General features: G+C 35.6%; 2 protein-coding genes across 5 annotated transcripts in view; both read left to right on the top strand.

Annotated features, from left to right (window-relative positions):
- LOC121423568 (sodium-coupled neutral amino acid transporter 9 homolog) overlaps positions 1 to 4475 on the top strand; it is a 37381-nt gene extending 32906 nt beyond the window's left edge. Inside the window, exons 13-14 of one of the 2 annotated variants that reach the window (XM_041618929.1) lie at positions 2389 to 2478; positions 3907 to 4475. In XM_041618929.1, coding sequence (XP_041474863.1) covers positions 2389 to 2478; positions 3907 to 4072 — 256 coding nt within the window. In that variant the 3' untranslated portion in view covers positions 4073 to 4475. The remainder of the gene's footprint in view (positions 1 to 2388; positions 2479 to 3906) is intronic. The other variant, XM_041618928.1, reaches the window with a different exon arrangement.
- Positions 4476 to 16380: 11905 nt separating this feature from the next.
- The window catches only part of LOC121423640 (titin homolog), a 28602-nt gene continuing 20140 nt past the window's right edge, over positions 16381 to 24842 (top strand). For 2 of the 3 annotated variants that reach the window (XM_041619050.1, XM_041619048.1), the window contains exon 1: positions 16381 to 16616. In XM_041619050.1, the coding sequence (XP_041474984.1) occupies positions 16531 to 16616 (86 nt within the window). In that variant the 5' untranslated portion in view covers positions 16381 to 16530. Of the gene's footprint in view, positions 16617 to 20942; positions 21844 to 24842 lie in introns of those variants that run through there. The other variant, XM_041619049.1, reaches the window with a different exon arrangement.

The raw sequence follows: 24842 nt of genomic DNA, 5'->3' as shown, positions 1-24842 counted from the left end.
CATCTTAATCTTAAATATATTTTCAGACAAAACTTACAAAAGAACTTCATACATGTACATCTAGTCCCTAGATTGAGCGATTTGCCTAGTGAGGGATGATTGGTTTGACGATTAATCAACTGTTTCATTTGACATATTGCATATAAAGTTGCCTTTTTTTGCTTTTCTTTTGTAACATACTGTACTCTATATGGATTCTTTTATCTGCCCAGTCCTTTTAAAGTTTTTTTTTCTTTATTGTCTTTTTGTTTTATGGTACTCATTAAAAGCTTTGCCTTCTGAGTTGTTACCTCCATTATATTGTAACTTTCAGAAATGTATTAATGCTTGAATGCTTTGGAAATAAATGTTGAATTGAATTTATTAGATGCTCAAGGTGCTTCAGAGCAAATAAGACCCCCAAAAAGATGTACATTAAAGGTTCAAACTGTAACAATGAAAAGGGGAAAGAGGGGTAAGTTGAGTCACCACCCCCAGGCCGATGATGAGTCAGACAATGTGGTGGTAATAATAATAATAATAAAATGTCCATTTATATAGCGCAGTTAGTATATGCATATACTCAACTGCGCTTTGATACTTGGTATCATATTGTTACCCCGGCAGTAGCTTAGCCGCCATATTAATAGTTGCTTAAGCGTTCAAGGAATTAATCCTACTGGCTACCCATTCACCTCACCTGGGTCGAGTGCAGCACAATGGATTAGAACCCACGGCCCTGTTTCAAAGTCTGAAGACTAATCCACTGGGCCACAACGCTCCATGTATGGTGGTGCCATATATTGATGACTGATTGTATATAAGCCCTAACCCCACCACATTGTTTTCAACGTTTTAAAAAAATCAGAGGGAAAAATACAAATTTCAGTCAAAAGCTTAAAAAAAGGTGTGAAGTAGATACCCGATAACCCTTTTTCCCACCTGCACCTTTAAATGTAATAAAGGCATAAAGAATAATATTGTTAGTTAAGGTATGGATTTTCATTCTTGTCATAGTCTTTTACATGATGAATGCATAAGAAATGTGTTGATGTGAAAATATCACATTAAGTTTGGACTGGGGTAATTTGAGCCAGCCAGCATGGGGCAAGTTGAGCCATGGTAATTCATATGGTAATGTTTTTTACAAGTTTATGACTCAAATAAATTTCTAACATGAAAAAGCAAAAATTGACTCAAGTTACCCCACCTTCCCCTTCATACATAATTGTTTGTCTAAAAGCATTGTTATTCAGGTATGTTTTCACTTGGTCTACCAGCAGATGGTCTATTTCCCAGATACATGTAGTATAATGCCACATAGGCTACCAGTAATTCCGATTGGTCTACTATCAAATTGGCCTAATTGCCGTTTGGTCTACTCTACATTTGGTCTAATTCTCATTTAGTCCAATGCCCTGTTGGTCTAATTTTCACTACGTCTACGTATTATTTTTTTATTTTGTCAAATGAAAATTTGGTTCACAAACAGTTCATCTCTGAACCATGTAGACGAATAGGTTTTAGGCCAAGTGGATATTAGACATTTTACAACAGCTACTTTGCTTGTTGTACGCAAGCAAATGAGAGGCTGAATGTCAAACAATCATTCCACTGAATCCATTGCGCTGCAATATGCATAGGGCTTCCTGGTGATATACATGTACACATTGCTGCTGCAGATAAGATGCGAATTTGAAGGATTTTGCTTTTTGCTCTCAATCATCTCTTATTTTCCTTAATAAACCTAGGGACAAATCAATTATTGTTTCTATTTTGGCTAAATTCCGAGGCAATGTACAACACAAATAGTGAATATCATTTGTGCAATGGTGCGAAATTTTGCATCCAGTGAAAGAAAGACGGTCTTTCACCCTATGCAAAATCTCGCCCCATCTCACTCATGCTTGCTCGCTATTTGCATAATGGTTATAGCCTATTCTTTAGGGAAGGGGTTGCCATTTTTTTTTTTGTTCACTGGAAATTAGATAAAATGACAGATGTGTTAAGTGGTATTTAAACCATTGCATTCAGGTACATTTATGCCATTTTACAAATGCTGGGGGGGGGGGGGTGAATGGTGGACGCAAAAGTTGATATAATCTATGTCACCTGACCGGCTCACATCTCATCATTTGATGAAGATCCATATATATTCATTTTATAGTTGAGAATCTGTAAATTAATTGAGTATATATATGCAGTCGAGGCTGGTACTTCCGAGTCATGAGGCTGTTAGAGAAATCCTCCCATAGACTTTGTACATGTGAGTCGGCCCGAGGCCACTGCTAAGGCCGGAAAATACTAGTATGTGTCGAGGCCGGCCTTGGCTATTATACATCCCTGTCCGAAGTATTGGCTTATGCTGTGCTTAACTCCATCCTTCTTTTCTTTGTTTTATCTCTGCAGCTGGAAGCACATGGTAGTATATAATCTCATCCTGGTGTGCATATGTTGTCTCTTTGCTATCTTTATGCCTCACATTGGAAATATTATCAGGTAAGATGATATCTAACTATGATCCATTACATAAAGTCTTTTACTTGAGCGAGCTGTATTAAATCTAATTAAAAAGAAATTATTTTAGCAAGTCACATGACAAAAGACTTCTTTTTCTTAATTGTCTTATAATGATCAAATTGATTTTTTAGATGAGAAAACTGCTTTCTCTTTGAAAAACATTTGTTCAGCCCCAAAACATTCTACATGTTACTCCTGAGCAAAAATGGTGACTGGTAGTAAGGTATAAGGTTTTGTTCAGACATATTGGCCGTTTTCTGACATCCAGTTTAACTTAGCCCATTATCAACTCTGTGCTGGAATAATGGTAAGCTGAGAATGTCAAAATCTTGTTAACATTGTATATGGCTATCCATTGTTAAACCAAAACTTAAGACCTGAGTTTAACTTTAACCAGAGATCATATTGTGGGCCAATGTGACAAACATGATGCAAAAAAGCTTAGCTTTATTCAGACATGCCAAATACATATTCTTTGCTGAAGATCAAGAAATTTTACTCCAAGTTGGACAGGCAAACACAAGACATCCTCTTTTATGCTATAATTATCTTCAGACTTGATTGGTTCTTTGATGTATTTGTAGCCAGGCATAGAATAGTGTGCCTCTCTTCAACCTTTTTGTTTCGCCATATCCTTTTACAGACAATGATTATGAGATTTGCTGAGTTGACTTATAATTATCCCAAGTTAAATTGCCTCAGCCAATGCAAGGCAGCCGACATACTTGTATGACAACTGTAATACAGTTAGCCTGTATACAGTGGCTATCCTAAAGAATTTTTTTTAAAATGTGGTCTTTGTGTTTTGTTTATTTATTTTGTTCAAATTTATATTCAAATATGTATAAATATGATAATACACAACATATTGATAAATGTTTATCGCATAAATAAACATTATCGATGGAAAAAGACAACATTGTAGATAGAACACGCAAAGGAGTTGCAGCATACATGTAGATATGTGACTGTTATTGACAGTTTCTTATACACATATACACCTCCAGAATTAGCTTCAGTGGTCACTATAGGCAGGTGGCTGCTATATAGAGGTGGCTGCTCTATAGAGTTAGCTGCTAACACTGGTCTGACTCTATTTTCTTAATATACTACTATCCACCTGCTGTATAAAACAGAATCAAATGATAACACATTCCATTGGGCATATTGGCATAGTGGTAGAACACCCTCATGAGCAGGAGGTCATGGGTTCGATCCCCGGCCAAGTCATACCAAAGACTTAGGAATGAAACCTTCTGCCTTTTAGCTTGGTGGTGCTCAGCATTTAGATGTGAGAAGGGTAATAAGAATAAAGTATTATTTGCAGGGTCCACTGGTAGAGCAGTTTCATAACTTAAGTGGCTACCATATTATTATCATGTATCTTTTTCAACCCCCTCCCTCCAGGTACTCAGGGGCATTCTGTGGCATGGCCTACGTTTTCACTCTCCCAGTGGTCGTTTATCTTCTGTATACCAAGAGACAGGGTAACCTACGCTGGTATCACATAGCATTCCATTCTCTCTTTGTTGTCGTCGGGGTTGCCAATTTCATCTCTCAATTTCTTGTTTAAGATATTTGTGTACTTCCCAGAGGAGTTTAATCTATGAAGTTAAGTCGACACGTATGTACTTAAATTGGTAGCATGAGAAAAGTAATCTATTGACTTGATTTTTGTCACATGTGTGTACATGTAATGTACAGGTAAAAGAAAACAGACTTATTCCCTTCTCTTTATCACTTTAATGAGAAGTGCAGGAAATCAAGTGCTGTTGGAGTGCCACAAGGTTGCATACTTGCGCTTAGTTTCTTTTAGAGCATCACATACCACTGCAGCACAGCATTAAAGGGAAATGAAACCTATGGAGCAAGTAGGCCTGTGTCGAAATAGAAAAATCATAGAATAAGAACAAACCAAGTTTCAGAAAAATCAGACAAATAATGAGAAAGTTATGAGCATTTGAATATTGCAATCACTAATGCTATGGAGATCCTCCCATTGGCAATGCGACAAGGATGTGTGATGTCACATGTGAACAACTTTCCCTTTGATGGACTATAAAAAATCCTCAAAGTATCTCTTTATGCTCTTTCTCATGTTGATACAAACTCTTTATCCATGATGTATTCTTTGAAAATCTGTATTACATGCCCTCCTAAAGAAAGAACACATGATCTACTGATAGATGTAATAAAAGAGGCAATTTAAGTGAAACATTTACTAAAGTAATGGGGAGAGTTGTTCACAAGTGACATCATACATCTTTGTCGCATTGCCACTTTGAGGATCTCCATAGCATTAGTGATCGCAATATTCAAATGCTCATAACTTTCTTATTATTTGTCCGATTTTTCTCAAACTTTCTTTGATCTGTTTCTTTGATTTTTCTGTATTCACACAAGCTATCTTGTTCCAAAGGTTTCATTCTCCTTTAAATTGTGCATACACACAGGTCCAGTACAAGTATTAATCAACCTAGTGGCATGTACTTAATTTGTAGATTATCAAATCATTTGTAACTTCGCTGGCTATCTGTCTTCCAGTGTCTTTTATGCTTATGTAATACAAATTATGTCATGTTCTTCACTACATACTGTGGATTTATGACTTAAGTGCAAATACTGTACAATGCAGATATAAAAGCTAATTAGATATTAAATCATGCAATGTTACCACAAGTAGTTGAAATAATTAAGTGATTAGTTACAAGAGGCACATGTCTCTGAACAAAATTTCCTTACCTCACTTTTGAGAGCAACCAGGCAAATTTACATTTTCTGATAAAAATTTTCATTGCACTAGTGCCCTTTGGTAAGGCATTAATCCTCATTACCAGGTCCCTCAGAGGGGACCTTATAAAGCTGTCGGTCCTCTGGTTGCTTGCTTACAAGCATTCATGTTTCCTTTTAATAGCAATTACCGGTAGATAAAAAAATCACCACCACACCTTCAGAAAATATGGTTAAGAAAATAATGTTATTTAATGGGGATACTTTTTTTACTGAGGTCCCCATAAGCTATATTCCTTGTATTGTTTTAATTTACAAAGCCAATAATGGCAACTTGCTTCAGATACAAATTTTTGTTTCATAATTTGGCAATGAAATCTTATGAAAACAATCTGTTCTGGATTACATATTAATGTGTTCTATCCTCTGCATCGGGCGTACATGGTAGTGATAAATTGAATAAGTGTGTTCTCAGATTCCAAACCAGTATTACATGAACCTGGTATTCAGAGAAAAAAAGTATATCAATTTATACATTGTAGACATGCAGACATACACTGTAAAGACATCCTAAACCAGCTTGAAGAGATTTTATTTTTCTTGAATATTTTGAGAATAACCTCTTGATGATTTCCCGTGAAGTATATTTACTGTCATTTTATTTTTGTCTCACCTGCGAAGCAAAGTGAGACTATAGGCGCCGCTTTTCCGACGGCGGCGACGGCGGCGGCGTCAACATCAAATCTTAACCTGAGGTTAAAGTTTTGAATTGACGTCATAACTTAGAAAGTATATGGACCTGGTTAATAAAACTTGGCCATAAGGTTAATCAAGTATTACTGAACATCCTATTAGAGTTCCATGTCACATGACCAAGGTCAAAGGTCATTTAGGGTCAAAAAACTTAGACCATGTTGGAGGAATCAACATCGAAATCTTAACCCGAGGTTAAGTTTTTGAAATGTCATCATAACTTAGAAAATATATGGACCTAGTTCATGAAACTTGGACATAAGGTGAATCAAGTATCACTGAACATCCTACATGAGGTTCACGTCACATGACCAAGGTCAAAGGTCATTTAGGGTCAATGAACTTTGGCCAAATTGGGGATATCTGTTGATTTCCCCTCATAACTTTGAAAGTTTATGGATCTGATTCATGAAACTTGGACATAATAGTAATCAAGCATCACTGAAAATTTTGTGCAAGTTTGAGGTCTCATGATTAAGGTCAAAGGTCATTTAGGGTCAATGAACTTTGGCCGAATCGGGGTATCTGTTGAATTACCATCATAACTTTGAAAGTTTATTGGTCTAGTTCATTAAACTTGGACATTAGAGTAATCAAGTATCACTGAACATCCTGTGCGCGTTTCAGGTCACATGGCCAAGGTCAAAGGTCAATGAACTTTGGCCGAATCGGGTGTATCTGTTAAATTACCATCATAACTTTGAAAGTTTATGGATCTGATTCATGAAACTTGTACATAAGAGTAATCAAGTATCACTGAACATCCTGTTCGAGTTTCAGGTCACATGATCAAGGTCAAAGGTCATGTAAGGTCAATGAACTTTGGCCATGTTGCGGTTTTTTGTTGAATAACTATCATATCTCTGTAAGTTTATTGGTCTAGTTCATAAAAAGTGGACATAAGAGTAACCATGTATCACTGAACATCTTGTGCGAGTTAGAGTAGTATTCAAAGTCAGCACTGCTGCTATATTGAACCGCGTGATGCAGGTGAGACGGCCAGAGGCATTCCACTTGTATCATATTAGAAAGAGAAAACTTTAAAATTATTACAATACATTGCAACAATTTTAGACTGTTAATAATGTAATGGGTTATTCCCCCCTGTTGTGTGTATTATGATAAATCACTGATATACTTACACTGTTCAACTAAGCAAGGACTTTTGATTGTTCTAATCTCTCTCTATCAAATCCCAAATGCTTGTATATATGTTTTCTGCCATATCTTTTGCCTTATATTTGTATTGGTAACATTCTGTAGTTTAATATTTTAGTCTGGTATGTGGAATATTTGAGTTCCTTATAAGCTTACAAATTGCATTATTTTGTATACATGCAAAAGGGTCTTCCATAGTTAGGATGTAAGAATAAAGTTTGATATTTTAATAACCCCTATTATTTTCAAGTGTTAGGGAAGTTAGCACTGATGTCATCTTGGTCTTTAAGTAGAAAAATGGGAGAAAGATATTATGAAGGTTGACAAAATTCCATCACAGAAAAACAGAGCTATCAATTTTCAAATTTGATATTTTGTGTCAGCTCTTGCGAGCAGCTCCCATGATATCTTACAGTGTAAATAATTTCCTTTTTTTTTAAATGTATAATAATAAGGTGCTCAGATTGTGTGTTTACTAATACATGTATAGAAAAAAAAAATGTGCAATAAAAAATAACTTGTTATATATACCATAACTAAAATTAAATAGATATACAGATTTACATTTCTTTTTTTTTTCTTTTTAGCAGGCTTTCATGAATAAATTAACTTGTTTGGGAATAAACTGATAAATCTGTTGTAGAATGAAAAATTTAATTTTTCAAGCGCTAATAATATTCTTTGAAGAAATATTAACTAATCTAATGTATTTTTAAACCCGCATAAAAAATATTAATTTATTCCCTTGTTATGAATTGATTAAGTGTAAAAGATTAAACAAATAAGCAGTGAGTGATATCGTGAAGTTCTGATTTTGAAACTAAATAGTTGTGATTACATATCTTTATTGAATTGTCATATTACAGTATTTTAATGACAGATAACTCATTATCAGGACAAGCGCATAACACATTTTCAGTTGATGGTTTAACCATTTTCAAAGAAATTATCATTTGACTCATCTGTCATATGCAATCGTGAGTATGCAGTTAAACACAGCAATTTCCCTGAATAACATACATGTATATTAGGCTATAATTAGGGCTTATAATTTGTTACTGAAATGTGATGTGTGTGTCTACTGAATATTTTTTTTTTGCTATAAAATAGAAAAAAAAAATCTCAATGAATTCATCTAGCATTCTTTATGGGAATGTAAAGGCCAACGCACACCTTACGACTGGGCCATGATCCGATTTTAGAACAATTGCGTTTTTGCTCATTTTTTGAAAACGTGAATGAAGAGTATTTTTTTATTTGAGGTTCAAATTAACTGAAAAAATACTAATATAACAATTTCAGATGATTGCAAGCTTTTATTTTGGGGTAAAGGCCAAATTAGCTTCAAAGCGTAGCCAATTGTACGATTGCTATGTCATTATGACTAGATATTAAAATCCGCTTTTATTCTAATAAGGATGATAGCTTAGTCACATATTTGAACAGAGGTATTCTTATGATTTAGAACATTAAACAGTAACATATTCCATGTCTCGATATTAGCATCAAATAATATGTTTTACTCCAAAATCGGGTCGCAGACCTATTGTAAGGTGTGCAGTGGCGGTAAGATGCAGCGTACGGGCCCATCTTTCAGTGCTCATGGCGCCTATAGTGAGCATGTACGATGTATCAAGATGTCTAAATTGCTTGTTGCTTTTAAAATAGTGTAAATGTAATTTATCCTGCAATATGTTCATGTACTAGTATTATGTGAATATTACCATTTTCATATTGAAAAATTAAACGGATGTTGTAACAAAATAGAGCATAAATTTTATCAGTCTTCAGTACTCTTAAAGAATAGCTTGGTCAGGATGAAATTCCCCATTATCACTCTAATACAAATACATGTACTCTATCAGGTTAGAATTCCCAATTATTTTAAATGATAATGAGTTTGTCTAATTTGTGTAGGCTATTTGATAAGAAATCAAGAAACCTCTGATGATCAAACATTAAAATGGAACTATTGTGGTATAAACTTTAAAGGTAAAAAATATATTTGCAGCAAAAAAAATCTTTCATGAGAAAAACTTTGAAATCAAAGGTTAATTGTCACCCTATTATCATAGATCAAGATTTGGTACATTTACACAAACCTTTCTTTGTGAAATCATGAAATCTTTGCTGAAAAGTGACAACACTTTTGATCACTAACACAAAAAAGCTTTGTGAGACAGTGTACTGTTAATATTGCTTGGAAAAATACCGGATATAAAACACTTAAAAGACCCCTGTAGTGTTTAAATATTCTGGTCTGAACAGGTGCTCCAGTTTTAAGTGATTATTCTGCTTATGTTGGCTTATGCAAACTCTTCTATATTTGGTCACCACTATTTTTGCTTGAGTTATGCTTGTCGTATAGTTTTTCTTTCATTCCCTTGCCTATATTTATGTCAGGATATGTAATGGACTTGTAGAATACATCTCAACATTATAAGTTGAAGTTATTTCCTTTTATAATTATGTACTTTCTTAAATCCTGTCTTTAGTCATGGAAAATCCCCTAAAAAGTGCATTTTACTACATGTATTCCATTTCATTACTAAATCATATTAATGCATGTCCCAGAGGGGAGTGGGGGGCCAGTCGAATGTATTGCTGTACACATGTGAAACCCAATTATTTCCAAACATCCCGTAAACAAGTTTTTCTCTGTGTACAAAATAACCCCAAAGTTGTCGCGAAATATGACCCCTTAACAAGTTTTGTCTCGGCCCAAACACTTTAGAAATGAGGAGGAAAAAGCTTGGGGGAAAAAACATACCCTTAACACGTTGGGCTAGTCTTTAACAAAAACACCTTGAACACGTTTGACCCCTCAATTGACCAGTCTTTCAAAAACACCCTTTTCTTTTTTTAAATCTATATTTTTGATACCCTTAGAAAACTTTAAACATGTCTTTTGGGGCCACGCATATGTACAGCAATATATTTGACTGCCCCCCCCCCCCCGATGCATGTGCCCCGAAAGAGTTGTGGTGTGAGGGATATAAACTAAAGATGTGTTTTTATCAGTTAATTTACTAATTTTACATCACAATTTTATTTTCATCGGGTGCCTCATCAAAGTTTAATATCTGCATATTTTGTCTTGGTTTTATTTATAGAAATAAAAACATTACTAAAAATGGGTGGTAGATTTAGATTTATATCCTAACGGCTGGAAAAAAGCAAAATTTAAATTCTAATGGGCAAAAAATGCATTCAATGACTACTTGTAATATTGCAATGTTTGACGATACTTGAATATAGCTCACATTTCTGACCCTGTACCAAAACTTTAGACAGGCTTTAAATGTCATCCTACTCCCCATAGGCGGCGGAAGCGGGGGGGACGGGGGGGACGTGTCCCCCTCTAAATTTTAGGTGGGGGGGACGGTCCCCCCCTAAATTTTGTTTCGATAATCTTTTTTTTTTTTTTTTTTTTTTTTTTTTTTTTTGCTTGTCAATTTTTTTTCCTGCGTCCCCCCCTAAATTCACGTGGACCCCCTTGACACGTGTGTTGTCCCCCCCTAAAATTTAGGTTGATGACCTTTTTTTTTTTTTTTTTTTTTTTTTTTTTTGCTTCTCAAAATTTTTTTTGGGCGCTTGTCCTATTTTTTACATGTGTCCATCCCAAAATTTCAGGTGGACACCCCCTAAATTTATTGGCTTCCGCCGCCAAAGCTACTCCCCCCCCCCTTTCATTTTACAGGGTTTTTTTAACCTTTGTACTTTGGATGTCTGTGGTTGACGGTCACATACATGTAATGTCATGTGAGAATAGGATTTAATCTCCCATCATACGATCAAAGATAATACAAATCAGGATGCAAAGTTCAAATGTATTGTATGGAGAGGAACGTGTAGGTGACTTTGTATTAAATGTTTCATTAATGTTTCTTTATCATTATTGTGCAAAAGGTGTGCAATGCAGACTTAGAGCTTTAGAATGTTGTTTGAATTTATATGGATTAGTTTGTACTAAATCCAAGAAGATGAAATTGAATACTATTTCAGTTCTCCAGACTTAATTATGTAAGTATCTTGAAATCATATGTCTATGCCTTATGTAAATTATTTTACATTTTGTGGGTGTTACATTTGGTGACACAACATTTGCTATGGCGACAATTACTCATGCAGGGTTTTGTTTCGTCTAAGATGTAGGGTTGTGTTAGGGTTGCTATAAGTTTTATTCTAGAGTTAGGTTTATAGGATAGGGTATAGTGCTAAATTAAGGGTTGAAGTTTGTCATTCCATTGGTGTGTGGTACCAGTGCATACATGTACATGTATATGCACTAGCGTACCTACGGGGGGGGGGGGGCATGAGTCACAACCCATGCACAGGATGTATCACTGCCCCCCTGAAGAGCTTGAATACCTATTTTGCCCCCCCCCCCTCTGATGAGCTTGTATATGTAAACAATTCCATGTAGCTGTTAAAAATTGCATTTCTGAACCCATTTTGTTCTTTTTTTCCCCCTTTGGAGTTTTGTGTTATACCCAGGCAATCAACTTTGTAGTTAATTGTAAAATAAAATCATGTTCATATTGCGCGAGATTCATTCATGCAGTCCATGAATTACGGTATATCCATATACATGGACATGTAAAAAATCATTCATTTAAAGTGATCTTGAAATTTTCCTCCTTATCTCTTTAATAATACTATTTATTGACAAAACGTGTGCTTAGTGCTTATCATGTATTTATATGTATTACATATCATTATTGATGGTTGAATCTCTACTTGGCACTAACAACCTTTTTCTCTCAAATGGACATGTGCTGCTCTTAAATGGTGCTGTCGCATTTCGCCTACGATGACCGTAAGGCGAGTACCGTAAAAAAACAGCTGTTTTTATCATTTTTGTACCATTTTCTGTATGTGGATTGGATATAAATCTGTATTAAGGGCTGTTTTCGTGGCACAGTGTGGACACCATAGGGGAAATGTGACTGAAGCGTAAAGCATAAGTTCCCATCTTTTCTAATGAGAAAAATACATTACTTTAGTGTATTAATCTAGAGAGGTTAAAAATTTGACCAGTAAATCACTCAACCCAGGATATAAGTTTGACATTGCCCTCATCAAAGGAAGTTATTTCATGGTTGACATGATATCATGGCTAGAGTGTATCAGTGGACTACATTATTTTGTCGATGAGCGCACCATTTCAATTCTTGTACTATTTTCCTTCAGAAAGAATTATACACTGGGCTTTGCCAAATGAGGTGTCTGCACAATGCTCTGACAATGATTCAAAATCGTATGTGGCTTTTAGATCTTTCTGTATTAAATGTCTACAAGTCAGAGATTATCACAGAAAGTTAGATAACAAACAAAGAACATAAAAATTATAATCCAGCTATATGGGATATTCAAATGAGGACTTGCTGAGAATCAGAGCTTCATATGAGGAAATAATTTAATTGTGACTGACTTGTCATATATGTGCTCGAGGTGTTCAATTCTGCATTGTCTTTAACCTCTTCTACAACTCAAGTAAACTGAGACGTAAATGTTGTTTTTCATTGTACTTGATTCTCTCTTACATCATTGTGTATTTATATAGAATTATCTTGAATTTCCTTATGTATCACTATAATGCAATAAATATGGCTATTGAAAATAAAATCGTAACAAAAACTTAGTGTTCATTCTTACATTCCAATATTCCAATCAAGGACATGTATCTTTTTTCCAATTCAATTCAAGTTTTGTTTATAATAAAAAAAGCAACATACAACTCGAAAGATGAAAACATCAATTTTACAAAAATACATGGAAATAAACCATTATCATAAATACAAATTATCGAATATTACAACCAATGAATTATACAGCAAGATAAAGAGTATACAAAACACCTTGGATGGTATACAAAACTCTAAATACCTTGGATGGTATACAAAACTCTTAACACCTTGGATGGTATACAAAACTCTAAACACCTTGGATGGTATACAAAACTCTAAACACCTTGGATGGTATACAAAACTCTAAACACCTTGGATGGTATACAAAACTCTAAACACCTTGGATGGTATACAAAACTCTAAACACTTGGATGGTATACAAAACTCTAAGCACCTTGAATGGTATACAAAACTCTAAATATTTTGGATGGTATACAAAATTCTAAACACCTTGGATGGTATACAAAACTCGAAACACCTTGGATGGTATACAAAACTCTAAACACCTTGGATGGTACACAAAACTCTAAACACCTTGGATGGTATACAAAACTCTAAACACCTTGGATGGTATACAAAACTCTAAACACCTTGGATGGTATACAAAACTCTAAACACCTTGGATGGTATACAAAATTCTAAACACATTGGATGGTATACAAAACTCTAAACACCTTGGATGGTATACAAAACTCTAAACACCTTGGATGGTATACAAAATTCTGAACACTTTGGATGGTATACTGATGGTTAAAACTTTGGTTTAACCTAGTCCAAACTAGAATTTCAAACCACACTTCTATGGAATGGTAGACTTGTATTATTTGTTCCATATTGGCTGAAAATTATTATGTATGAATTACTTCATTAAGATTCATAATATTTGTCTATTTTCCCATTTTTCCCCATTTCACAACTCAGTTATTTCTTTCATAACTTTTTGGAGCAGGATAAATGTAAGTCTTAATTTGTGAAGAATAGGTTGGCAAGTGGCACTACATACTGAGATTTAAGTTAACACAGGTTTAACTGAACCGTGGCTTTTGGAATACCATCCCTGGAATTTAAATCCAGTTCCCATCCAGTTCATAATGACCATGTTTTATGATTTGACCTAGTAAATAATTTTCATGCAGCATTATAACAGTCATTCAGGATAATTCACAACAAAGAATCAAAACAAGCCAACACATTGGCCCGTATTCTGAAGTCGGGTTTAACTTAAACTCAGGTTTAAAGTTGTGGTTTAAGTATGGACAGCCAATTGCTACATAAATCACTAACAGTAGAGACATCATACTTCAACTCAATCAGCTCTCAAATCATGTATAATTGTGTAGAAAGTATATATGAATGATTGTCTTCACTATCGATGAATCAGGAAAGAGCAAAGTAAACATTAAGAAACATACAACTTAATTAAAATTTTGATACTTTGGGCTTTCCATACTTAACCTACAACTTTAAACCTGACTTCAGAATACGGGCCTTAGTATATTGCCCATTTAAATTCATCCACAGCTTTTGTCTCTCAGTGGAGTATGGAAACTCAAACTTTGCGATAGAAATGTTTGTTGCCAGCCCCCCCCCCCTACCCCTGAAACTGGCAAACTCCCACTTTCTAAAGATATTGATATTGAGTAGTTTCTAATAAAAAAAAGTATGATACAATATTGTCAATTAGGGGAATAAATGTTGATCAAATAAGGCATCAGTATCATATCCTGAGAGGAATTTGCACAATATTTTTAAGAGGCTACCTTGGCCTGATTGCCGTTTAATTGATCCTTTCCTGTTATTTACTTGTTTGTTATAGTTTGCAATGCCAGATGAAGGTAGAGAAATTTTGGAGGTGTGTGTATATTTTTCTTTATTCAATTTAAGATTGATCCTATGCATGATCATGTAAAATTGATAGTTTGGGTTTAGGTTTTGTTAAAAGTAGCTAAATTCATGTGTGTAATATATAACACCTCGGGTTTCATAGATTTCGAACAAATGTTCACTTTCATATTCTAAGCAACAGGACTGGGTGTCAATTCATTGCAATTAATTAATGATAGTGATGGTGAGATGAAGAATGATGATTATGGTGATGATGGGGATTGTGATGATGATGATAATGGTGATGTTGATGATGATGATAACAACAATGATGTGGTGATGATGATATATATTAATTATGAAGCTTAAGAGCAAAATAATTGGACTTGCTTTTGTGCATCTCAGTGGTTAGCAGATAGGTCTGTATATCATGATGATGGTGATGATAATGTGTTAATATTGATGATAATGGTGATGAGGATGAGGATGATGATGATGATATATGGTGGTGGTGATAATGATGGTGATGATGATGAGGATGATGATGAGGGGGATGATGTTGATGATGATGGTGATGATGGTAGTGATGATGATTGTATGATGGTGATGATCGATGATGACAATTACAATGATAAATAATTGTATATTGATAAGGATAATATATGGGCAAAAATCATTGATTTACCATAATATTACGTTTTTCCTCTTTTCTGATTCACCCTACTTCTTTTCTTTTACTCTTCCTCTTCTTCATCTTATTTTTAGTTTCCAATTCCTTAGTACTCTTAGCCCTACTCTCGGCCGTAATTTTTGCTGAACTCCCTTTCTTCTTTTCTTTCTTTGTTAATTTCTTTCTTTCTGATTTCTTTCCCTCTGATTTCGTTCTTTCTGTCCTTCTTTTCTTTCTTTGTTAGTTTCGTTCTTCTTTCTGATCTCTTTCTTTCCTTCTTTCTTTCTTTCTTTCTTTAGTTTCTTTCTTTCAGTTTCTTTCTTATCTCTTTGACTTTCTTTTTTCCTTCTTTCTTTTTTTCTTTCTTTCTTTTTTTCTTTCTTTCTTTTTTCTTTTTTTTCTTTCTTTCTTTCTTTTCTTTCTTTCTCAGTTCTTTCTTTCTTTCAAACTATTATATGAAGCCAATATATTTCACTAATCAAACCTGATTAATGGTTGACTCAGTTATAAGCCTATGTAATATATTTCCAAGAGGAAATAAATCATAACACTTTAGATTACTTTTGAAAATCATGAAAATCTGCCTCCACAATCGATGAGGCAATTAAAATACTAGCCCCAGGACTAATTAGCCCATGCCCCAATGTCCCTGCCCGAGTTAATTAGCATGCTAAGTTAGATTGATATTTGATAATAAGCTCTTCTTGTTAATATATTTTTGTTAAGAAATTAATCAAAATTGACCTTTTGCTCCAAATCATATGAAATATACTCAATACTCAATAGGCCTATTTCTGAATTATTTTTTCCTGTATAGATTTCCAATGTGTTTCTGCAAGTGCAATTGTAGTCTGAACTTCAAGCTGGTGATATCATGATTTGCAAGAAATCGATGTATCATTTTAATTATGTTTCATCAAAAGAAAAATATAAATTCCTAAAAACGTTATTGATAAAAATAATTCACTAAAAAACCTACTACATTATCATAAATGCGATTTTATTTGACTCTTCACAAAATAATTCACTTTAACGTCTGAAACAATATCTATTCACGTTCACGATTTATCCATATATCCTGTGAACTGTGATCACGATCTGCTTGTCAGACTGTTTTTGCCTTACTTTTCAGAGACGGATACATGTTTTAAAAGATGAAAATAAATGAATAGAGTTTGTTTTAGAACCTGAGAGGTTTTGAGGAGGATGGAAAGATACAGAGCTAATCCGAAATCTAACAACAAGAATCACTCATCATCAGCTTCCTCGACCATGTCGACTGTGCCTCCCGGGTAAGAACTGAGCGCATGCATATATCACATCGGGTATCCTGTATACAGTATCATGACTCATGTTGTAACTTGTATGTGCATGTGTGTGACATGCTGTTGCTGGTTCCCCCAAGTTGAATTATAATGAGAAAATGAAAGACAAACAGATGACTATTGAATTTGGGGAACATCATGTAGAATGTTAAGTGATTGTTGGCACTACTTTTTTAGTTGAACTTCACTAGGCCTATCGCCTACCGGTATTTTTACTTTAGTTTAGAGTGTCTGAAGTGAAGACACACTGAAAAGTGTCGACATATAAAAAATGGCTGATTGATACCCGGGGGGGGGGGGGGGCACTCGACCAAAAATGTGGTGGGGGTGTGCCGCGGGCGAGACAAAAAACGGGGGCCTTGGAGCGGGCTTATTGTAAAAAGGAGGGTCCTCGGAACGACAAATGTTTGTGAAAACGGGGGTCCTTGGAACGGATCGCCAGCGTGTGAGTGCGTATGCATCCCTATGGAACGGTCATGCGTGCATGATGCAGCTAGCGCGGCCTCTGCCGGGGGAGCTCTGCGGCCGCTTTTCACCAAAATTCGACTCATTCAATGCGATCGGAGCGGCGTAACGAAAATTATGCGAAGCTTTGGAGCGGATTTCCCTCTTCTTTTTTCTCGATAAGAAGAAAATGCTATGCCTTGGAGCGGCTTTCTTTGTTCTTTTTCTCAACAAGGCAAAAATGCTATGCCTTGGAACGGAAATTTGAGTGTGAAAATGGGGGTCCCCTCCGCGGCACATACCCACTATGCATTATATACTGAGTGCCCCCCCCCCCCCCCCCCGGGATTGATACTAGGCCCAGTGATTTAGGCAATTAGGGGAAAATATGGCACATAGTTCCCTGGGTTAGGACTTCTTTTGACAGTAAGAACAAGTTTATACATGTTATATTATCATGTTAAATAAGGATAGAGATAAATTGCAAACCCTTAATTGATTTATGTGTGTGTTAATTGAGATTGCCATTTCCCCATGCATTTTAATGGAAAGATGACATTTCTGTTTAGCACAAATTTCTTCACTTTGTCACAACTTTTCATTGTGATCTGATTTCCAAATCTTTAAAAAAAATCATACCATCAGAAAGAGCATCGTAATTCCTTAGTCATGTTAGTTTTAGGCACTTCATGGGCAGTTTTTGGCATCAAGAATAAATTTATAACAGCTCTCAGAAGCTAAAAACTTGGATTTGTGTGTGTCCATTTCTTAACTACACAGTCTATGGCAGGAAAATGCTGAAAATTTACCTGATTTCATTTTTTTTTGTAGCCATTATTGGATTTTTTTTCTTAAAATTTTACGTTTCTGTCAGTCTGAAGGTTATTTTCATTCAAATTCATTAAGAAAATGTGATATTTTCTCGAAATAAGAAAAATCACTTTTTTCTCCGGACACCCTATTTGTAACTTTTATTTTTAGTCTTAATGCAGTTGGTGATAGTGATCTTATTAAGAAGATCTGACTGAGACAAAACTGAGCTGAGTGAAACTGAATCCCGGTGGGGGGTACAGGCTTGGGCTCTAGAAGTAAATCCTGGTCTTAAAACTGGGGTCTCCAGAAACCCCAGAAAGGCTTTTGGATCAACGATTGCTAAAAATGCAATGCTTTGAAATTGTCCACATTAAAAAAAGGGGGTCTCTGGAACTCATTAGATTGTAGGCGTAATTGGTAGACCCAGGCACTAGCGGCTATGTTTAAAAAGCGTGCGCGTCGTGTGTTTGCTAGATTAGCATCAGGCGCAGGGTGCTTTGGTTGCCCAGCAAGCTGCACCAATTGAGCTCGCTGCTCCTACTGGCTGATTATCTCGTCTTTCGGTTAATGCACACAATCATTATATTGATTACTATTGATTAGTTCATGATTGGTGTGCACTGGAACGATATATCACAAATTTGAAGGTCTCTGCAACATGAAATTACTGATGCTCTGTAATGAAAATTTAGTCTGAAAATGGGGGTCTGACCGTCTCAAGACATGAGACATTTATACTAAGTCCCCCCCCCCTCCCCCCGGAAGTGAATATGTTTCTGTCTGTGTCCTCTGAGCAGTTTGTGAGTGAAGCGAGGTGGTGGAATACTGAATATGAAGATCAAGTGAAGTGAAAAATAATTGATGTTATTATTAAAGAAAAATTCTCTATTGACATGTCCATTAGAATTCCAATCGACAACAACATTTCAGAATTTTCTTGAATTTTTTTTTTGGAAGACTTATTGGGCATTCATAAAAAGGGAAAAGAATGTGTTGGTTTGGAATTGATGATAATTGGTTCATGAAATTTAAAGAACAAAATAACTGAATGAATCTATAAAGACTTGCTCTATGAACAAAACAAAATAGAAATGAGGGTCAAATGGAACATTATTGTAACAATAAGTCTTGTTTGATAAGTCACAGATATTGATTTTCATTACACTTCCATTCAAACCAAGATCAGGGGAGCGTTTCATGAAAGGACTTGTCAGACATTTTATCCGACAAGTCCTGTTTTATCCGACAGTTACTATAGTAACAGTGCTTCTCAACCAATCAGAATCCAGGAAAGTTGTCAGATATCTGACATCTTGTCGGACGAAAATATTGATGAAACGCCCCCCAGATGTTTATAATCTCTTCAGACATAATAAACAACAATTGAACGAGTGACAGATATTTTTTTTACAAAAATATGAGGAAGGGTTCCTTTTGCGACAGCCACCCAAAATGAAAAAAAATATATAAGTATGTATTTTAGGGTTAGGGTGGCTTTTTTTGCAAAAGGAACTCTTTCCAAAGTATTAATATAAGTATCAACACATTACAAAGCAATGTTTTATACTTTTAAGTCACTTTTTCAAGAATTACATTTCCTGGTAAGGTCTCTTTTACACAATCTAGTAGGTCCTTAAAATGTCACCTGTTCCGTTTTATCTAATATCCATTGATTGAAACGATCCTCATGGTATCAAGTTTAACAGCGTAGACTCTGACAGTGATGACTTTGATGTGTGATTTTTGTGGGAAATCAGGCAATGTTACCTGTACATATTTTAAAAAAAAATTGCAATGTGAAATTCTGTCTTAAAAGATGATTGCACAAAATTATTTTAGTAAGAGTTATCCCTACATGTATAATATATCATTGGAAAGGTCTCAATTTGAAGAGCTGAAATATGCATGTTATTTTCCTAAAGGGTGTTGGGAAGTAGTTTTTTTTTCAGTTTTCCACATATTTTGATCTAAGTTAACTTCTTATGACATTACCCTATAGCCTTTTCTGATTGCAATTTTTAATTTCTCAGACACTTTCCTTTCAGAATATACTTTTATGGGTATACTGTAGGATGTGAAACATAAGAAATATATTAAAGGGGAATGAAACCTTTGGAACAAGTAGGCTTGTGTCGAAACAGAAAAATCAAAGAATAAGAACAAAGGAAGTTTGAGAAAAATCGGACAAATAATGAGAAAGTTATGAGCATTTGAATGCAATCTCTAATACATATGGAGATCCTCCCATTGGCAATGCGACAAGGATGTGTGATGTCACACATGAACAACTTTCCCTTTGATGGACTATAAAATACCCTGGAAATGTGTCTTTTTGCTTTTTCGTATGGTGATACGAACTCTTTATCCATGATGTATTCTTTAAAAATCTGTATAACATGCCCTCCTATAGAAAGAATACATGTTCTACTGATAGATGTAATAAAAGAGGCAATTTAATACCCCTTTCATAAACCCCATTAAAATGAATTAGGCGGCTAATAGCAGCATAATTTGGTCGTAAAATTGGAGGAGGACAAGAGTTATCCGCATTACTCTGATGCTGCTATTATCCGCATAATAGCAGCATCGGGACAAGATTTGGAGTTTATGAACGCATTTCCAAATAATGCGGATAATTGCCATGGTGCGGTCACAAGGTCACCCTTTTCCAACACAACCGCATCGGAGGGGGCGTGTCCAGTTGTCGTGGCGATTATCCGCCTTTTTCAGGACGGGCGCTCGTAAAAATAATGCGGCTTATTTTCGGAGTTTATGAACGCAATTTTTATTGAATTATCCGCATTACTCTTAGGCGGCTAATTGGAGGATAGGTTTATGAAAAGGGTATAAGTGAAATATATACTAAAGTAATGGGGAGAGTTGTTCAAGAGTGACATCACACATCTTTGTCGCATCGCCAATGTGAGGATCTCCATAGCATTTATAGTGATTGCAATATTCAAAAGCTCATAACTTTCTCATTACTTGTCTGATTTTTCTCAAACTTTTGTTGATTTTTCTGTTTTCACACAAGCTATTTTGGTCCAAAGGTTTCATTCTCCTTTAAGTTGGAGACGGTGCGATTTGGGGGAAAATTTGAGTTGTAACAGAAATGGGCCCAACTCAAATGCATGGCCATGCATTTCCTGGTTGTTATGCAAATGAGGGGACTGATGACATCACCAACTCACTATTTGTATTTCATTATATGAAATATTTTAATTTTTTCATTGTCATGTGAATAAAGTTTTATTCCTTCCTGAAATTGTGGAATTATCTTTAATATTGTTTATCATTATGTGGTTCAGTCAAATTTGTTATAATTGTCATATTTGTAAAAATTAATTTACAACTAAACAATAAAAAGCAAAATAAATTAGTGAGTGAGGGACATCATTAAGAGCTTGTTTGCATATGACTGAGTTGTGCACCTATTAGTGATTTGTGAAAAATAAGCGAAACTTTAAAATGTCGTAACTTTCTTGTTTATGTCCGAGCATATGTCGATGAAATGGTCAGTTTTGTGCTTGTTTGATTTTTCTCTTTTTCTTCAAATCAATTTTTTCGTGGAATGGACTTTTCTCGTAATAATAGTACACTGATTTTGGTGTCCCCAAGGTGAAAGAATTGCAAAATGCAGTGGTTTCAAAGCATTGCGCAAACTGGTGGGAAAATGCAGACGAGATTGCATTTCTGTGGCTCGTGATACCTGATATGTGTCTTGCAAAATTGATTGAGCTGTCTGCAATCTGTCCAGTCTGGGGAATCCCCATTGCTCGTTATGTACATGTGGCTTACTTTGGTATTTGCTACAGAGGTTGTGTGTCTACTTCTTCAGACAATCACAATCATTTCTCAAGATGCAACGCAATGGTAGAGGACGTGAGAGATCATGCGAGAGTCATGATGGGGATACAGAGACGCAGAGTTTACAGAGGTCTGTGTCGTGCAACCATTTTACTTTAAGTTATATATCAATTTTGTCTGATTTCGTGTTACTGTTGGAAATGCTCGGATACATTTCATTTATTAGCATCAATTGTTGAAGAAACAGATTGATGATAATAGCGAACAGTGTTAACTGCAAAGGTGAACATCTGTATTTGCCTTCCCTCACTTTGTAGAAAGGTGGTAAGTCGGGAGTAAAAACTACTTGATACATTACTTTCCATTTTTGGAACTATGGCTATTATATGCAACCTGTGTAATTTGAAATGTTTAGTTGGGAAAGGTGGAGGGCAGATCCATACACATGTAGTTGGAGATCTGTATCTATGCACATGTGCTTCTTTTTGTACTCAAGTATTTAAATAATACAAACAAATTTGCAATGTCATTTATAAATGTGTTAGTACACAGCTCCTTGTCATAATTGTAAACTTAATACAAATGCTTTCTGTAGAATTATGATTTTTGTGCTATTTCCCCTATTTTGAGGGTGCTGAACATTAATCTGCTCTTGCCAAATTCATAGATGCTGTCTTTGGTTGTTACCATGGCAATGGCCCAGTTGGAACTATTTTGATGACCTTGAATATCTACATGTAAATTTTGTGCATTTGTTTTTAATCGGAAGCTTGAAATTGATAAATTGGGTTATTTATGCTATGTTTATCTACCATAAGGAGAGGAATATTTGTTATTTTTAAAAATTAATCATGTGTCATGGCAAAGGCTGAATCTTGACAGCATTTATTGTTAACAAGCAGATTCATATTCAGCACCCAATGTAGACATAGGCCTAAGGGAATGAACAAAAAAATCAGCTTCTACAGAAAATAAAGTTGGAATTCTTACTAATTGCCCGTGGGGGGGCATTCACATATATTGTTGGTACAGGGACGTGCCGATTTGATGACCCCCTTTTTCAATTTTCAGACCTAATTTTCAGTACTCTAGATACTCTGAATGACAAAAAAGTACTATTCAGAAGCTGCCCCGCCCCTCTCACAAGACCCCGTAACGAACATCTCCATTCCCCAGCCCTGCCAAAATTGTCCAGTGCGAGCACTGCATTCAAGATCTGCACACACGGCTTCACTACAACTTCTTCCATCAGTAGCCGCTAGCAGCTCCATGCATGGCTAGCGCCCAAATAATACATGCACATCGCTGGCATGCGCATGCACACTCCACGGTACTAGGCTACAGGACCGCGATCCTTTATACCCTGTTTTTCACACCGCTTGGTATATATTGTTTCCAAGACCCTGTATTTCACCCTTGCAGTAAGTTCCTTTGACCCCCATTAAAGGGTTTCGTGAGGCGAACCCCCATCAAAATATAATACGAGTGCCCCCCTCCCCGGCTAATTGCCACCTACTACATGTATATACATGTAGATCAAAATTCTGAATTATTTTGGCAGTGAAGTTGAGCATCTTGGTTAATTCTGCGTAACCATGGCATTTTCAGTGCATGGTACCCATCCATTTGTACCTTGGTTTTAAGGCAACTATTCATCGTGTGTTTTAAGGTTTTATCTCATTAATAAGCAGGAATATAGAACTTGATTAATTCAAACTCATGGGAAGGGCTGAGATGATTGGAATTAGAATGATTACTTACATGTAGAATGAAGAAAATATTGGGCAGTTACTTTTTCAAAGAAAATTGACTTACATAGTATGTTGTAGTGTTTAGACTGAAGTAAATGACTAATTTTGTATTTAAATAAATTGAATTTTATGGAAATTGATGAACAATGTGTAGCACAATAATGACAATATGCTTTCTTCTTTGACTAAAACCTGATTGGCTTTGATAATGAATACTGATATTAACACAGGGACCGCGGAACGGTTTTGAAAGGGGGGGGGAGGGGTGACCATGCAAAAAATCACAATCAAATGGTCATTTTGATGTTTTTGTACACTACTTGGGAAAAAAGTGGGGGCTGAAGCCCACTGCTGCAGGTCCCATGTTTCCACGACCCCTGTAATAATAATAGTGACATATTTACCCAAAGTAGCCACTTCGGTTCTGAAAACTGTTCTAGCGCGCACTGCTATTATTAATACCCGTGCTTTAGCTGGGCTGCCTAGTCGCTCCAGCATTCAAGGAATTTCTTCCTACCGGGTACCCATTCAGGCATTCACCTTACCTGGGTTGAGTGCTGAACAATATGGGTAAATTTCTTGCTGAAGGAAAACGCGCCATCTCTGGGATCGAACTCTGATTGAAAGTCAAGAGTCATAACCACCACGTCTTACCCACTCTGGGATAGGATAATCGTGTACTTGAGAACATCTACATGTATGATATTAAAAACATGTAGTTTCATGAATATTTGGTTTTAAGTCGATAATATTCGGTAAAAGCGTTCTCTTAATTTTTTACAGCCTCTCCCTCCCCATATACATGTATGTTACACGACAAAATCGATTGCATTCATGCATTGGAGGTCAGTTTCTATTGTTATCAGGGAATGTATACATGTACATTGATCAGTCCATAGTGAAATGTGTAGGAAGTGCATATGTAAACCTACATGTTCATCATACATGTACACCTTGTGAAACATGTATACAGAGATGCCAAGTTCAAAGACCAGCTATGTGTGAGATTTCCTGTGAATCTGAGTGAGATCACAGACATTGTGTACAATGTATATGGGGATAGGCTGTGATAGTTGCGTGAGACAGAGATTTGAGGGGATGAACAAGAGTCCAAAATGCTTGAGTCTCACGCATAATGCGTGAGACTTGGTAGCTCTGTGTAATGCATGCACATTGACATTGACATAGAAATGTTAAGTGTTGACATTGGAATGCTTGTGAGTTTATAACTACATGTAACTGTACATGTATGTTACAGTACAGTATGTTCACTGATTTTATTCAATCCATGCAAGAAAATAAAGGAACAGACCAATCGTTCATCTGTTTAGAGATACATTTGCCAAGGAATGAAAATAAATTAACAAAAATATGATTT

Source organism: Lytechinus variegatus, chromosome 11, assembly GCF_018143015.1.
Source record: "Lytechinus variegatus isolate NC3 chromosome 11, Lvar_3.0, whole genome shotgun sequence".
NCBI classification, from domain to species: Eukaryota; Metazoa; Echinodermata; class Echinoidea; order Temnopleuroida; family Toxopneustidae; genus Lytechinus; species Lytechinus variegatus.
Note: the sequence above shows the minus strand (reverse complement) of the source record. Positions and strands in the feature narration are given on the sequence as shown.